The sequence below is a fragment of the Quercus suber genome, unplaced genomic scaffold (assembly GCF_002906115.3).
Source record: "Quercus suber isolate HL8 unplaced genomic scaffold, Cork oak 2.0 scaffold_203, whole genome shotgun sequence".
Lineage (NCBI taxonomy): Eukaryota > Viridiplantae > Streptophyta > Magnoliopsida > Fagales > Fagaceae > Quercus > Quercus suber.
Genome location: NW_027069661.1, coordinates 547699 through 564316, shown reverse-complemented (window position 1 = coordinate 564316; position 16618 = coordinate 547699). Strand labels below are relative to the sequence as shown.

At 40.7% G+C, this 16618-nt stretch overlaps 1 protein-coding gene across 2 annotated transcripts; it reads right to left on the bottom strand.

Moving 5' to 3' along the window:
- Positions 1-259: 259 nt before the first annotated feature.
- LOC112016082 (scarecrow-like protein 14) lies at positions 260-3249 on the bottom strand. 2 transcript variants are annotated; one of them, XM_065779248.1, is made up of 2 exons: positions 3121-3249; positions 260-2754 (listed from the first exon to the last, which is right to left on the bottom strand). In XM_065779248.1, exon 2 carries the CDS (start codon positions 2690-2692, stop codon positions 551-553), a length of 2142 nt encoding a protein of 713 aa, XP_065635320.1. In that variant the 5' UTR covers positions 2693-2754; positions 3121-3249; the 3' UTR covers positions 260-550. The 2 variants fall into 2 exon arrangements, with proteins under 2 accessions (XP_065635320.1, XP_023904352.1); XM_024048584.2 differs by having other exon boundaries at positions 260-3249.
- Positions 3250-16618: the final 13369 nt, after the last annotated feature.

The following is a 16618-nucleotide window of genomic DNA, read 5'->3' as shown; positions in this document are numbered from 1 at the left end:
TATTGGTTCAAATTTGAAACTAACACTAAGATTACTTTTTTACCCTAACAATAATAATCAGTATCAACCTGCCACTTAGAATTTGTTATAAAAATATTGTAAACATATCATTTTTCTTCATAGAATCATAGCCCAACATCCATTGGGTAAATTTCATCGCAGCAACTAGGCAACGACAAACTGAGGAAGCTGTGGTCAGGTTCAAAGTGGGACAATCCAGAAATAAATAAGCTGTTCTACAAAATCGTGAAACTTCAGATAAATGAACAGACACTATATTTTATTATACATATAATATTTGTCCATACATGACAATAGTAAATACTACCTGAATCAGACTCTTGCTACAACTGTTCTATAACATGCTAATTATGTCAAGTGCATGATTGAAAGGCCCAAAAGCTGTCCGAACATTGTGTCAACATCTAATATGGTCAAGGAACTCAAGCTATTATATCCACCATCTTCCCAACTGAAACATTGACCAGTTGAATGTAGACAGCCCCAAAGAATCTGGAAACAGCCTATATGCCCATTCATGTTTCAAGTTCTAGGCAGGTATCCAGCAGGAGGAAGCATAGAGAATCCGGCCCTTCCAACCTTGAAGCATCCAGTGCCCATCTACATCAACCACAAAATCATTATGGTACCCACCTTTCAGTTTAGCCCTCAGTTTCTTCATGATTTCACGATCCATTGGAAGCTGCCTAAACCCAGCCCTCATTTTCCGAAGCTGCCACTGCTTGTATGTCTCAGGCCTCTCAACCCTCTCTAATCCTTCACAAGCTATGACATTTATGGCCTCCCGCCCAAAAAACTCTTTTTCAAACATCAATCTCATGGGATCTTCACGGGCAATGTTAGTATCAAGCATATCAAACAATGAGGAGAAGTGGAAGAGAGCCTCACGGAACCGTGTGACAAAGAATGGAGCATTGTAGAATCCATTAACAATGGCATGGACAAAAATATTGGGATTTATCTTCTTAATTAAGTTTAGAACAGCATCCCTCGGATTATTCACCACAACTGTCTCATCAAGCAGGTTCTTAAACCGGTACAAACAATTCACTGCAAGTACCTCATCTCTATTAATTTTGAGGTCCTGAAATTGAATAGTTTCCCATTTCTGTGCAATTGCATTATACTCGAATGGAACGTTGAAACGCTCACAATACTTTGCCAAGCGACGCCCTGTCTGCTGTACTCTTTCTGCTGGCCGGAAACCACGTTGAGGAAGCTCTATCCCTGTAATGCGTAGCTTGGGAGGCCCTCCTGGTCTTCTTGAGAGACAATGGATGAGGGCAGGCCATTGGAAACCATAAAGGATACCGAAATCAATAACATGAAGTGTTGCTGCATTCTCAGATGCTCTCAGAATCATATGGTTTGCAAAGATAATTGCAAGTTTCATGAAGGGGCAGGCTGAAACATATGCTTGGTAAGCTTTCAACATATCAGCAGCTGACGTTTTTTTGGGAGCTAGAGCAGTGTAAATTTGGGTCCCTGTGCCAGTTAAGCGCGCTTCAATGCTGTCTACAAAGTAATGGGCCAACCTCTGCAACCCATCACCAAATGGGGAAGAGTGCTGCCTAACCTGTTTTAGTACTTCAAAAGCAGTCCTCCTATCATCAGAGGAGACTGCTTGTGAACACAGCACTAATCGAGTTCTCAAATCCACAATATCCTTCTTATTGCTTTGTTTCTTGGCACGAATCTTTGCACCACTAGATACATTTGATTGTCCATTCTGCAGCAGGTTTTTGTTTTCTCCATTCTGCAAGCTTTCATCAAAGTTACACACTGAAGGCTCTCGTTTTGGCCCACCACAGAGCAGCACCTTATCAAACATCTCCGATATCTCACTCTCGTCCGGATAAACAGCTGATTGCTTGTTACTCCTCCCATCTTCTAAGTCTGTATCCTCTCGCTCATGATTCTTCCTTCCTCTTAACCTAGAAGGGGAGTGCTCCCTCTCATCTATCTCCAACTTAACCAACACTTCTGGAGCCTTCTTATTCAAAACAGGAGAAAATGTGTTCTTCTCCAGCTCAACAGTCAGCTGATTCCCTTTAGGAAGGAATTTATTAGCTTCCTCTACCCCTCTCTGGAACTGCAAAACCGATTCGGTATTGCTTAAGAAGTTCTGAACCAGAAGCTCATTGACAGATGAGCCCAGCAGCCCATTACCATCACTAGTGAGGCTGTTTGGAAAGTTAAAAGATGATGGTGGACTAGACTTTGCAGTGGACTGGAAAACAAAGTCAGTGGGGAGAGGATTTTTTAACAAAGCGGGTTTGTATTCTCCAAAATCAGCATGATTCCACTGAAAATCGTTCAAGTTACTATTACCAAAACTAGAACTGCTATTGCTACTATAATCACTGAAGCCACTCAAAAAACTATCATCCGGACTCCCAACATTTTGATCAATATAAAGTGGGTGTTGATCCGGGGACGTAGGGTACTTCCCGCCAATGACTTCATACAACGATTTCTCCGTAGCTTGAAGAGCCAACGGGTCATGGAACATACATGGCTTCGACTCCATCTCCTCTTCCATAAGCACCTGGCTTATGTACTTTAGGACACTATCAGAAAAGTCACTGTCATCTGCGGGAGAATCACCCTCTAAGCTCAATTGAGCAGAATTACCGGGGCTTGGATCAGGGCTAAAAACTGGATTGTCCATGAAGCTAGGACCTAGAGTGGGGCTATTGAATATAATCCCATTTTCAACAACTGGGTACTGATCTGAATTGAGAAAAAGTGACTCTATATCAAATTTGAAACCGTTATTTGACCCAAAGAATTGGGGTTGTTGTGGATCCATGAACATGTACTTCCAACACCCAATACTCAAAAATCCTGTACCCTAATAGTTACTCTTTAACTCCCAATACGAAAAAACAATTAACTGAACAAAATTATAGCCTAAACATGACAAAATAGCTAACATCAAGAGCAATTCATATTATGCAATTAAACCCTACAAACAAAAACAAAAAGGAAAGGGGTAACAGAACCTAGGAAAGCATTATAGATTGAGGGAATTTCTGGGTTCGTTAGAAATGAAATTGAGGAAGTGAAATTCGAGAATTTTACGTCAATTGTGCGTACCTGAGAGAAAGACACAAAACCCTTATAGAGAGAGCGAGAGAGAGAGTAGAGCAGAGGCCAATGTTCCAAGTACGAGACGACGACGTTGTTTTGATTGTATCGTTTGTTTGATGTTTTTAACTTTTTAATCTTGTGTATAGTGTTTCAACGCGGACGAGGAGCATGTCTTTTCACAGTTTTTAACACTGTACCTATTTTGTGCGAATCTAACGTGGCTGTGTGTTATTGGCTGGCGAGGATAGACTCCGCGTTTCAGTGTCTTTTCCTTAAAAATTTATTTAATTTTATTGCAAAGCTGAGTCAAGTATGAAATTGTTATCTTGATGTACGTCCTCTCTCATCCGACCTAAGGGGATATCCCGCTAATGAATCTTGGGTGATTGTTTGTCATGCTACAGGGCCGGCCCTAGGCCGCCGCGAAGAGCCCCTATCTATTGGGAAATTACAAAGTCTTTTGGTAGATCATGTTATTTATTTACTATTTCACTAAAAAAATTTTATTTGTTTAAAATTGTTAAGTTAGTAATTAATTTTTGACTAAAATTTTTTTCTAATTAACAATTTTAAACAAGTGGCAGTTTTTTAGTGGAATGGTGAACCACATCACTGGTCTACTATGTGAATCTTATAATTTCTCCTATTAGAGAAAGGTTCTAAATTTTGGAGCAAAAATTGATATATTTTTTTAAATAAATTTGGAGATATAGGAAAAAAATTTAATTTTATATTTTTCCAATACTTTTAAAAAGCCCCAAAGAATTGAGTAATGTTAGAGATAATACAATTTTAAATACATGGGTATTACAAATAGAGCAATGCTACAATTACAAACTATTTTACAATATTTTTACAAATTATTGTTGTGGCCAACTTTTTACTGGTTTTCATATGGGCCTACCAATAACATCATTTATTTATTAATCTATAATCACTCACCACATCATCAATTTGTAAAAGTTTTTTGTAAAAATATTTGTATATCTAGCATTTTCCCTTACAAATATATGTATCATTAATCGCAAGAAATGATTTAGATAGAAAAATGCTAGAAATATTGTTAATTGGACAAAACTTAGATACAATGTCTTAGATGTTGTTTCTTAAGTTCTTCTCTTAGGATTCAACCATGTGGCTACTTAACTAAAAAATACACTTTCATTCAATGAAAAAAAAAATCTACATGGCAAAATCTTAAGAGGAGAACTTAAGGAACAACACCTAAGTACTATATTTAAGTCTTGCCCTTATTAATTTTACTTGAAAACTTTACAAATTGATATGACAATTAATATGATATGCGAACGTCAATAACCTATTGTGCGGGTCTTTCTATGTTGATGGGCCTGGGCCCATTTGCCATACCAAAGCCTATGAGTTAATGGGTAAGGGAGTCAAGACTAGACCCTTGAGAGTTATACCATGGACCAGCTTGTGCAAAAGCCAAGCATGCCCAATGTTAAGACAACTCGGGAATGGTGCAACAAGCTGGGCACGACAGATATGGTCGTGAAGGAATAACTATCTTGCATAGCAAAGGTTACTACAACAGAATGACTTCTACAATGAAATATGCTAAGCGAATGGGTTACAATAGAACAACTAATCCAACAGAAAATAACTAATACCGCAAATAAGATAATTAATACAGCTAAATAACTAATACCGCAGATAAAATAAAAGAGGGTTACAATAGAGCAACTGATACAGCAAAAGATATCATAGTAGAATGGCCAATAACATAAAATGCTGCAACATAAAAAGAGAAGAGAAGAAAATAATAACAACGAAGGTGTCAAAGAAACTAAAGATTGTTTAGCATCAACAAGTCCAAAAAGGGAACCGAACCCTAATATGGATAACCTCGTTACAGACTTTTGCCATTGAAGTTACCCATACTAGAGAAAGAGCCTAAATGGTTTTGGGTTCTAATTCATAGAGTTTTAGAGGGTAGGAATGTCATAAAGGAGAGAAAATGTGGTCTACTGATGCATGCCCCTATTTCTGCCATGTTTTCTCTATTCCTTCTCTCTCTTTTTACCACTTAATTTTCTTTTTGTAATCTGGTTCTTAGTTTCTTTCTTACTCTTTTCTCCGTCCCCCTTTCCCTTGTTGTTGTTGTTCCCCTGATTAACTCTCATCCGTTTTATACCTCTTAATTTTATGGGATTTCTCCCTTTTGTCCCTAAGGCTTTGCCAACCATTTTTGGTTCCTTGTGGGCATCTCTCCAGGCTTGCCCGCTAACCCATTGGTTGCCCAACCACTACCTCTGCTCAAAGTGTGCTTGCTGTACCATTCTCCATTCCTAAACAGAAATCCTTATTTTGTTTCTCCCCTCTCTCAATTTCTGCCTTACTTCCCCATGGATAAGGATTGAAGGCTCTCTCTATACCTACCCCCATGGCATGCATCAAGTGTGCCTGGCCATGCTTACCTCTTTTGGGCAAAATGCCATCCCAGCAAGGCATTTCTCCAAAAGAAGTTTCGGCAAGAACCTCAAAATAGACCTCTTTTCTCCCCACCGCCTAACCACACCCTTTGAATCCCTTGACCAAGGGACCACCTCTCCTATATTTGCTGGGTACAAGTAGGTGGTGTCCTGGCCTTTGTGTAAGTTCCACTATATCCTCTAGTTTATCATCTTTTACTCCCACATCGTTCCTGCCATTCTTGCATTGTCTTGTTTTGCTACGTGTACTGGGTTCGTGCCTATCTTCCATTGTAAGGAGTATGTGTGGGTTTTGGGGCTTACAGTGCCTCCTTTCATTCCCCCATGGGCTGGGCACTGCTTGGGTAGAAGCTCCTATTTGTTTAGCCCACTAGACTTCTATTTCTGCTATTCCTCTTCCTACCATGCCTATGGGCCTTCTGGCTACCATTTTTGCCAAGCCCATGTGCCTTTTGTGATTGGTGATACATCTTTGTAAGTCTCATATTGTAAAATTTATAATATCCCTAACATTATTCATTCAAATACTTGTTTATTATCTTCTTTTAATGTCACTAGTCACATTCATTTCTACATCATTTGTAAGTTTTTTTTAGTAAAATTTGTTATAGCTTCAGCATTTTTCCCCAAAAAAAAAAAAAAACATATTACAAAGTAAAATGAATGGTTTTTGTTATTAAAAAAATTATTATATTAAATACTAGTTAAATATTATTTAGGTGATAATAAAAAGGCCGCATTTAAATATATCGCCTTAGACCTCCAAATTTGTTGAGCTGCCCCTAGCTAAAATCAGCTCCTTTTACATTATAAATACAATAGCAGAGCCACTAATTCACTCTGTGTGTGTGTGTGTGTGTGTGTGGATGCTAGATATGTTTTTAGTATTTTGAACTTTTTATCCACGGTCAACAATCTTGTTTCAATTCCCAACTTTCTAGTCAATAAAATATTAAAATACTAAAGTTATTTGGTTCTAGATCCAACCAAAAAATTAAAGAAATCTACGGCCCGTTTGGTTAGAGATTTCTAGTATTGTTGTTTAAGTGTTATGGAAATATGTGTGAGTTAAAAAGTGTTGTGGAAATACATGTAGGGGCGTTTAAACACTGAAAACTGTTGTTTAAACTAGGGCTGTCCATGGGTTGGGTTTGTGCCCAACCCAGACTTGACTCAATATTTTCGGGTGGATAAAATCAAAATCTGAAACCAACTCAGAATTCTCGTCCAATTGGCCGATTTGGGTCATTTCGGGTTTCAGGCTATACCGGTCGATTTCGGGTTTCGTCACCGAAGTTGAGATTTGGCCGAATTTGTCGGGATCTGGCCGAATCCACTGTGATCTGGTCGATATCTAGCCAGATCCTTCAAGATCTTGCCGGATCTCGAAAGATCTGGACTAGATCTTGACAGATCTCACCAAATCAAGTCTGGATCTCAATGAACTGAGGATGTAAGCGAAATATCGTTGGTCAGTTCAATTTCCGTCAGGTTTTGAAACCTAAAACTGCCACCCGACCCACACCTTTCGAGTTCTGATGTTGAAGACCCGTTGCCAACCATGGGTTACTTTGAACAATTCGGGTGGTGTCGAGTCGGTTAGTTTCGGCAAGTCCGGTTCACTTGGACACCCCTAGTTTAAATACCCCTACCAAACACCCCACATTTTTCTTTTCACTGTATTTTGGAGACTAGGACAAGATAGTTCCATCCCTCTTTTTTCTAACGTATCAATTTTACAAGTTGTGACCAATGGCCAAGCCCCACCACACATCTCTTACACAATGATACTCTCTTAAATATATATTATGCTATAGTAAGAATATATAAGTTTCTTTCCTAACTGCTTAATTGCTTTCCCCCATTTTTTTTTTCTTATCACTAAATTTATAATTGATATCTTTTGTTTAAGGCAGAAGTATCTAATGGTGTCACCAAAAAAGCCAACTGCTAAACTCGTTTATATAGCTCGTCCACAGGAAAGCAACCCCATTTGTTGTAAGCTCGTCCATCCGTCTGTCCAGATGGACGAGCTCGTCCCAGGATTCACTCGTCCATCAAACTAGCAAGATGGACGAGGGTCCTGAAAATCTCCTCTGCACTCCGCTTGTCTATTAGAATGTAACCGTTCCTCCTTTGAAAACGGGTATAATCAACGGAACCCAAATGAAGTAACCTCCAAAGCAGTTATGGGAGTTACCTCAGAATCTTCCGAACTACACAACGCTTGGAGAAATAACTGCCTCAGAAGACACTATATAAAGGCTCTTCTATTGAAACGCAAGAGGTAACTCAGAAATTTTCCATCAAAAATTCTTTCCCTTCCTGAGAATTGAGAATTCACTGACTTCACCATCGGAGGACTTTTGGCCGGCCTCCACCGGTCTCCTCTGAATTGTTGTTTCTTTTCTTCAGGATTTGGCTTGTAGATCATTACGTCCGGAAGGTTTAGCCTACTGATTCATTGGATTCATCAATTGGCGCCGTCTATGGGGAAGAAGATAGAATTTTTTACGTTTGAGTTTCATCGTTGAATTCTATAATCTCTTTCTCTGACAAAGGGCTGAAATGGTCCAGACAAGATCGAGGGCTACCAGTTCAAGCCCTCAACAGAGTAGAGATGCCTCTAGCAACCCTCATTATGACCGTCAATCGGCGCCTGCAATGCAACCTTCATCAGTTCAACATATGCAGTCTATGGCTGCAGCCATGGCAGAATTAACCCACCAGAACCAGGAATTGAGAAGGGAAATTAACCTTAGAGGGCAACGTCAGGAGGTCTATGGAGAGAAGTATGGTTAGAACCAAGCAGATGGAAGAAATGTAAAGTCAGAAAGCCAATCAAGGGGTAATGCACCAAGAAGAGTGCCACACTTAGAAAGGAAGATGGATCAAATGAGGAAAGTTATCGCTGAGATGAGGGAAAACATGAGAAGAACAAATCCTATAGAGGATCTGGTTCACCGAACAGACTCCCCCTTCATAGCCCCTATCAATGGTCATCATTTACCTCCGAAATTCAAGATGCCTTCCTTAGATCCATATGATGGGACGCGTGACCCATTTGACCATATCGTTACCTTCAAAACTACCATGCACCTTCAAGAGATTCCAGATGAGATAATGTGTAGAGCCTTCCCCACCACCCTCAAGGGACCCACGCGAGTCTGGTTCGGTAAACTACCCCCAAATTCAGTAAGTTCTTTTGAGGAGTTAAGCAAATTGTTTGTTAATAATTTCATTGGGAGACAAAGGCACAAGCGTTCCTCATCCAGTTTATTGACTATAGAGCAAGGGGAGAATGAAAGCCTGCGATCCTTTATCATACGCTTCAACAGGGAGGCTTTGACCGTGGACGAGGTTGATGACAAGTTATTGTTGGCAGCTTTCCATAATGGGGTTAACTCCGACTTGTTCATACATAAACTTTATGAAAAAGAACCTTAGTCCATGGCCGAACTCGTCCATTCTGCCCAAAATTTCATGAATGCAAAGGACGCGATCATAGCTAAGAAGAGGAAGAGAGCTGAAAGAATGGAAACAAACCCTGCTCGTCACTCTGAACAGGGTCCTCGTCCGAAGAAGGGACGAACAGAGGATAAGAAAAACCGAGAGAAAAAGGCAGGTCCATCAGCGAGGAATCAACAGTACACCCCTTTGAACGTGCCGCTCGAGCAAGTCCTTATGCAAATCAAAGACGAGCCTTCCTTAAATTGGCCGGAGAAGATGAAGGGAGATCCCAACAAGCGCAATAGGAATAAGTATTGTCGCTTCCATAGAGATCATGGGCATGACACAGACGAATGCTTCGATTTGAAGCAGCAGATTGAGAATCTCATCAAACAAGGGAAGCTAAGAAATTTCCTTGGACGAGACCACAAGGACGAGAAATTGAAAGAGAAGGTAGAGAAATCATCACGACCACCGCTTGGAGAAATAAGAATCATTCTAGGGGGAAGTTCTACAGGACAGTCATCCAAGTCAAAGAAAGCATACTTGAAAAGCAATGCAGAACGTTCAACTCTTTGGACGATCACCGAGTGCAAGGACTACGGACGAGCAAGCGATCACCTTCACGAACGAGGATGCAGAGAGATTCCATCACCCTCATAACGATGCTATTGTCATCACCCTCCTTATTGCTGACTACAAGACTAGAAGGGTTTTAATAGATAATGGAAGTTCGGCTGATATTTTGTATTATCCAGCTTTTCAGCAGATGAGGTTAGGACGAGACCGATTCCCACCAGTGAGCTCCCCCTAGTAGGTTTTGGTGGAATGAAAGTACAACCTGTGGGCAGTATTTCATTACCAGTGACAGTGGGGGCATACCCACAGCAAGTTACCAAGGAGGTGAACTTCCTTGTGGTAGATTGTTCATCCTCCTACAACGCTATAATTGGAAGGCCGACTTTAAACAGTTGGAAGGCTGTAAATCCACTTATCACCTGTCCGTTAAGTTTCCAACAGAGCAAGGAGTAGGACAAGTGCATGGAGACCAACTAGCAGCAAGAGAGTGTTACTTGGCAATGTTGGCCATGGACGAACAAATCCAAGCCATGAATATTGAAGAAAAAAGAGTCATGGCAGAACCTGTTGAAGTGTTAGAAGATGTTTCTTTAGACGAGACAAATCCTGAGAGATGTACCAGGATCGGGGCAGATCTAGAAGAAAAAATTAAGGAGGACCTCATCCGGTTTCTGAGAAAAAACACTAATGTATTCACTTGGACTCATGAGGATATGCCGGGTATAGACCCTAGTGTCATTACACATCGTCTAAATGTATGTCCTATCTCAAAGCCAGTTCGACAAAAGAGAAGGGTATTTGCCCCAGAGAGAGATGAGGCTATCAGAGACGAGGTTCAGTAGCTGATGGCGGGGAAATTTATATGAGAAGTATACTATCCAGATTGGTTGGCCAATGTGGTGATGGTCAAAAAGGCAAACGGAAAATGGAGGATGTGTGTAGATTTTACCGATCTCAACAAGGCCTGCCCCAAGGATAGTTATCCATTGCCACGCATTGACCAATTGGTGGATTCTACCGCGGGCCACAAATTACTCAGCTTCATGGATGCTTTTTCAGGATACAACCAAATAAGGATGAACGAGGCTGATCAGGAGAAGACATCCTTCATCACTAGCTAGGGATTATTCTGTTATGAAGTAATGCCCTTCGGTTTGAAAAATGCTGGAGCAACATATCAAAGACTAGTTAACCATATGTTTCATCCATAGATTGGACGGAATGTAGAAGTTTACGTGGATGACATGCTGGTGAAAACTCAGGACGAGGGAAGGCATCTAGACGACCTACAGGAGGCATTTAACACACTAAGGCAGTATCACATGAAATTGAACCCTAGCAAATGTGCTTTTGGAGTATCTTCAAGGAAATTCCTTTGTTTCATGGTTTCACACAAAGGGATTAAGGCAAACCCGGAAAAGATTAAAGCAATTCTAGATATGAAGCCTCCACAGAGTATCAAAGAAGTCCAGTCTCTTACCGGACGAGTTGCTGCCCTTAACATGTTTGTTTCTAAAGCTACTGACAAGTGTTTACCATTTTTCAAGGTTCTAAAGAAAGCATTTAAGTGGACGGACGAGTACTAGAGAGCCTTCCAAGACTTGAAAACGTACCTCGTTACGACTCCATTGCTGAGTCCGTCCGTGACAAGAGAGGAGCTGTTTTTATACCTGGCAGTAACCCCACATGCCGTGAGCTCAGCATTGATAAGAGAGGAAGGGAAAATACAAAAGCTAGTGTACTATACAAGTAGGGCACTTAGGGGAGCAGAAGGACGATATCCCCTAATGGAGAAGTTGGCTTTCGCACTGATAACAGCTTCCAGAAAACTAAGGCATTACTTCTAGGCTCATGTCATCCACGTCATGACGGATCACCCACTCAAGAAAGCAATGAACAAATTGGAAGCTGCAGGACGATTGATTCAATAGGCTGTCGAGCTCAGTGAATTCGACAAAAAGTACTAACCTAGGCATGCCATAAAAGCTCAGGCTCTGGCAGATTTCATTGCAGAGTTCACCCCAAGTTATGACGATGTAAGTAAGACGGAAGGCAACCAAAAATGGATCATCCATGTGGATGGATCGTCTACACAGCATGCCGGAGGAATAGGTGTGGTCTTGCAATCTTCGGAAGGGGATAAACTGAAACACAAAGTTTGCTTACAGTACCAAGCAACCAATAATGAAGTTGAGTATGAAGCTCTTCTTAAAGGGCTAGAATTGGCCAAGTCCGTGGAAGTAAAGTTAATACTCATCTTGGGAGATTCTCAGCTAATCATGAGCCAGGTGAATGGGATGTACGAGGCTAAGGAAGAACGAATGAGGAAATATCTTAATAGGGTGATGCGACTTATGAAAAAATTCGAGGAAATTAACTTTGTTCAAATCCCAAGGGAGGAGAATATGGAAGCAGATACCTTAGCGAAAGAAGTTTCGGCGAATGAAGCCGTCAACGAATTTGATGAGATTCAGTATATGCTGAGTATAGATATCCCAAAAGTACAACAGGTGCAAAGCAGAGAAAATTGGATGGCTCCAATTGTATCATACTTAAAAGATGGATGACTTCCAGAAGAAAAAGATGAAGCAAGAAAGCTGAGGGTAAGGTCAGCCAGGTACGTTCTTATGGACGAGGCTCTGTACAAAAGAGGCTTTTCCTAGCCTTATCTCCGGTGTCTGGCTCCGGACAAAGCAAACTATGTACTCAGAGAAATTCATGAGGAGCGTGTGGCAATCATTCAGGAGTCAGATCACTCGTCCACAAAGTTGTCCGTGCAGGATATTACTGGCCAAATATGCAAGCTAATGCTAAGGTGTCAAGGTTTGCGATCAATGCCAACAGTTCAGTAACGTCCCCAGAAAACCATCAGAGTACCTAACCCTAATGATGGCCTCATGGCCCTTCGCGTAATGGGGACTAGACATCTTAGGTCCTTTCCCAATAGGCGTAAGGCAAATGAAATTTCTTGTGGTTGGTATCGATTATTTCACCAAGTGGGTAGAAGCAGAACCTTTAGCTAATATCACACAACAAAATGTCAAGAACTTTGTATGGAAGAACATTGTGTGTAGGTTTGGCATGCCCAGGGTACTAGTATCTGATAACGAACGACAATTTGACAACGCACTCTTCAAAGATTTTTGCATGCACTTCGGGATTCAGAATCACTACGCCTCACCCGCCCACCCACAAGCAAATGGTCAGGCTGAAGTTGTAAACCGATCCTTATTAAAAATAATCAAGACTCGGCTTGAGGGAGCAAAGGGAGTATGGCCAGACGAAGTACCAGGTGTTCTGTGGGCATATAGGACGACAGTGAGAACTCCTATAGGAGAAACTCCTTTCAAGCTAGCCTATGGAACAGAAGCAGTCATACCTGCAGAAGTGCATATGGCCAATCATAGGGTGGCAGCTTATCAGGACAAAGATAACGAGGAGCAACTCCGTTTGAACCTTGATCTAATAGACGAGGTAAGGATGGACGCTGAACAAAGGATGGCAAGGTACAAAAACCTTATGGCTAGGCAATATGATGTAATGGTAAAGCCAAGGCGGTTTGACATAGGCGACCTCGTCCTGAAAAGGGTTTCCTTAGCAACAAAGAACCTAGCTCATGGGAAGTTAGGACCTAATTGGGAAGGCCCTTACAAAGTTATCAACTGCAAAAAATAAGGATCCTATTACTTGGAAGCCCTGGACGGGAGGAGGTTGGAGCATCCTTAGAATGTTGAGCATCTGAAGAGATACTATCAATGAAAGGCCAACCTAGGCGAGTAATTTTGGACAAGCCTGAGCTGAGGACTACATAAAGACTTATCTGTTTAATATTGCTTTGTTATTATATTTAAGTCATAGACAGAGTTATGGTTTGGTTTGTACTTATATTTCTAGAAGGCATAAAAACTCTAAGTATATGCCTCGTCTTTAAACAATACTTTTATGTTATGTATATAATGTTGTGTGGAGTATTGATTTTCATGTAGCTAAAAGCTGAAAAGATCAAGACGAAAAAATTCTCTAGACGTGGAGATGTATCGCCAAACTTTTCTTAAGAGAAGGCAAACTCGTCCAAATAAAAGGACGAAGTGAAATTTACGCCATCCAGGCAAACTCGTCCAAATAAAAGAACGAGGTAAAATTTATGCCATCCAGGCAAACTCGTCCAAATGAAAGGACGAGGTAAAATTGATATCCAAGCAAACTCGTCCAAATAAAAGGACGAGGTAAAACTTACGCCAGTGAGTGAGATTAACATTTACTCGTCCATACAATGGACGGAGTAAAATATTATGCATGTCCCAATTATGGACGAGGAAATGCACAGACGAGTATCTTTGGAACCAAAAACATTTCGGTCCATGGACAAGCAAAAATGCAGAGTCTCAGGACGAAGATTAGCTAAGTCAAAAGATGAATAATGCTGAATTACTACTTCATATGGATAAATCACACTTAGTGAAATTCTAATAAAAATGGTAAAAATATATGAAATATGGACGAGCTAAGCATAAAGTCTAGCATGTGAAAATAAAGACTCTCGTCCATGCATATATTAAAGAAAAGTAACATCATTCATTCAACTATTTCAAGGGCGGACAACCAATGTCCAAACACCTTTGTAAAGTAAAAACTTGAGTTTTGCGAAAGCTCCTCCTTAAACTATGGACGAGCCTAGTGTACTTGCATTACATAGAAAGGTCCTAAAACAATGGACCAAATTTAAATAAAAAAAAAATGAAACATTTCTTAGGTTTGGGGAGCATTATCATTGGAGGCGTCTTGAGGAGGAAGGGTTGTAGCATCGTCCTCAATATTGGCATCTTCGGAACCTGTTTGAAGGAGAGAGCTAGTAGCAACATTCAGGTTAAGTATAATGGAGCTGAAGTCCACTTCAGGGAAGTTTTCCATAGCATCCATCCTAAAGTCTTCAAAGCCTGCTGCATAATTGGTGTCTAGAAGATCAGTGTATTGCTTGGACGCCTTAAACTCGGTCACTGCATCTTCTTTCGCCTTGGTGAGAAGAGTACTCAGCTCGTCATTCTTCTTCTGTATATGATCAAGACGAGTATCTTTCTCCACCGCATCAGCTCTCAACTCCTCAACCAAGTTTTGTGCCTCCTTCATCTCTTCCTTAGCTTTAGCAGCTACTTCAGCCCATTTTTTCGACTCGTCCTTCACTTCCTTTATTCTCGTCTCCAACATGATTCTCGTCCTATCCAACCTAGTAGCTTGCCTAGACGACGCTATGAATTTGAACATGGCCTACAAAAATGATAATAACAATTAACAAATAAAAAGAGAAAAAGAATCTTGAAATAACAAGGACGAGGTAAAGATATGTTTACATACCTTAAAAAGATCATGAACACCAGAGTGTTCAAAATCCTTTAAAGACATGTCATAGCAGGTGTTTATATCCTCGTCTGTGATGGCGTTCTGGAAGCGCTCCCATGCAATATCTTCATTCTCAATAATGTTTGAAGATGCCCTTTGGGAAGGTTGGGACAAGGAAGATACGATCGTCTTGGGCGGAGGAGTCTTGGGCAGAGTCACATCAACTGGGGTGGACGAGTCCACATCAAATACTTGAGTAGGCTGCTGGGACGAAAGGGGCTTGGGCTTAACAACCTGGGACGAGTCATGCTTTCCCTTTTTGCCTCGACGGCTAGGGAGGCTTCCCAAATCCAAATTCTTGGATATAGTTTTCCTCTTCTCCCCAGCTGATGGACGAGGTAGAGCCTGAGTCTCAAGACGGCTCTCTTCAACCAGAGTATCCTTTCCTTTGTTTTCCTTCAATGTTACCATTCCTGAAGCAAATAAAAATAATAATAAGTGACAGATTATAGGAAGTTGAATAAAAGTTAGAAAAATATCATGAAAAATGTTTACTTTTTCGTATTGTAACTTCGTGGGCAATTGCCTCGTCCAAGGGATCAGGACCAAACCCCCACTTAAAAAGATTGCGTAGATTAACTAAAGAATGAAAATTTCAGTTGGCGTGAAGGCGAGCCCTATGGAGGCGATCACGATGAAACTTGCTCAAGGACGGACGTTTAACACCTATTAAACAAATCACAAATTAGACGTTTGGATAAAGTTATATATATATATATATATTTTTTTTTTTTTTTTTTTTTTTTTGAGGGAAAGAAAGGTAAAAGGGGAAGGACGTACTTTCAGGATGCAGGTTCCCTAAGTCTCCAATGTAAGTAGCAAAGGGGTCCCTTCCAACCTCTACAGGATTTCCAGACCAAAAACCAGAGATGAAAATAAATTCCATCTTCCAATTCCTGTCAGACGAGGCCAGGGACTTGATTAATCTACAATCCCTGCCCCTTGCTGTAAATTGATGAAAGCTGAGAGATTGACTTATCTCAGAAGGTTTATAGCAAAAAAGAAACTCGTCCACAGTAAGAAGACGGTCCCTTCCAAACACTTCATTCCACAAAATTTGCATTGAGATAATTGATCTCCATGCATTTGGATTGAATTGACAAACACCCAAACTTAACCTAACTAGCAACTCTCTAGCAAATGAATTTAAAGAAAATCTAAGGCCCCCCAAGAAGTAGGCTTCATAGACGCTTATTCCAAAACGGGGGTTGCAGCACCATTCTCCACGGACGGCTAACCTTGGGTTAAATTCGTCCGGAATCTAATACCACACCTTAAGGTTTGAGAGCCTTTGTTTAGATGTTTTAGAATGGATGCCTACTGCACAACTATAAACGATCTCCTCTTCGTCTGTAGGATTGGATGAAGGAACATTAGACGAGGTACCAGCTTGGGAACCTGAAGCTTTCCTAAGTTGCTCCTGAAGAGTTTGTACAGGAAATCCAGGGACGCCAGAGATATATTCCTCATCCGTAGAACCTCCTTTGCTACTGTCACTACTACTACTAGAACCACTATAACTAGAGGAATCTTGATACTCGTCTATAGCCCTATCTGTACTATTGCTAGACGAGGAAACAATGGTAGACATTTTAAGGAAAAAGGAAACCTAAAGGAAGGAAGGA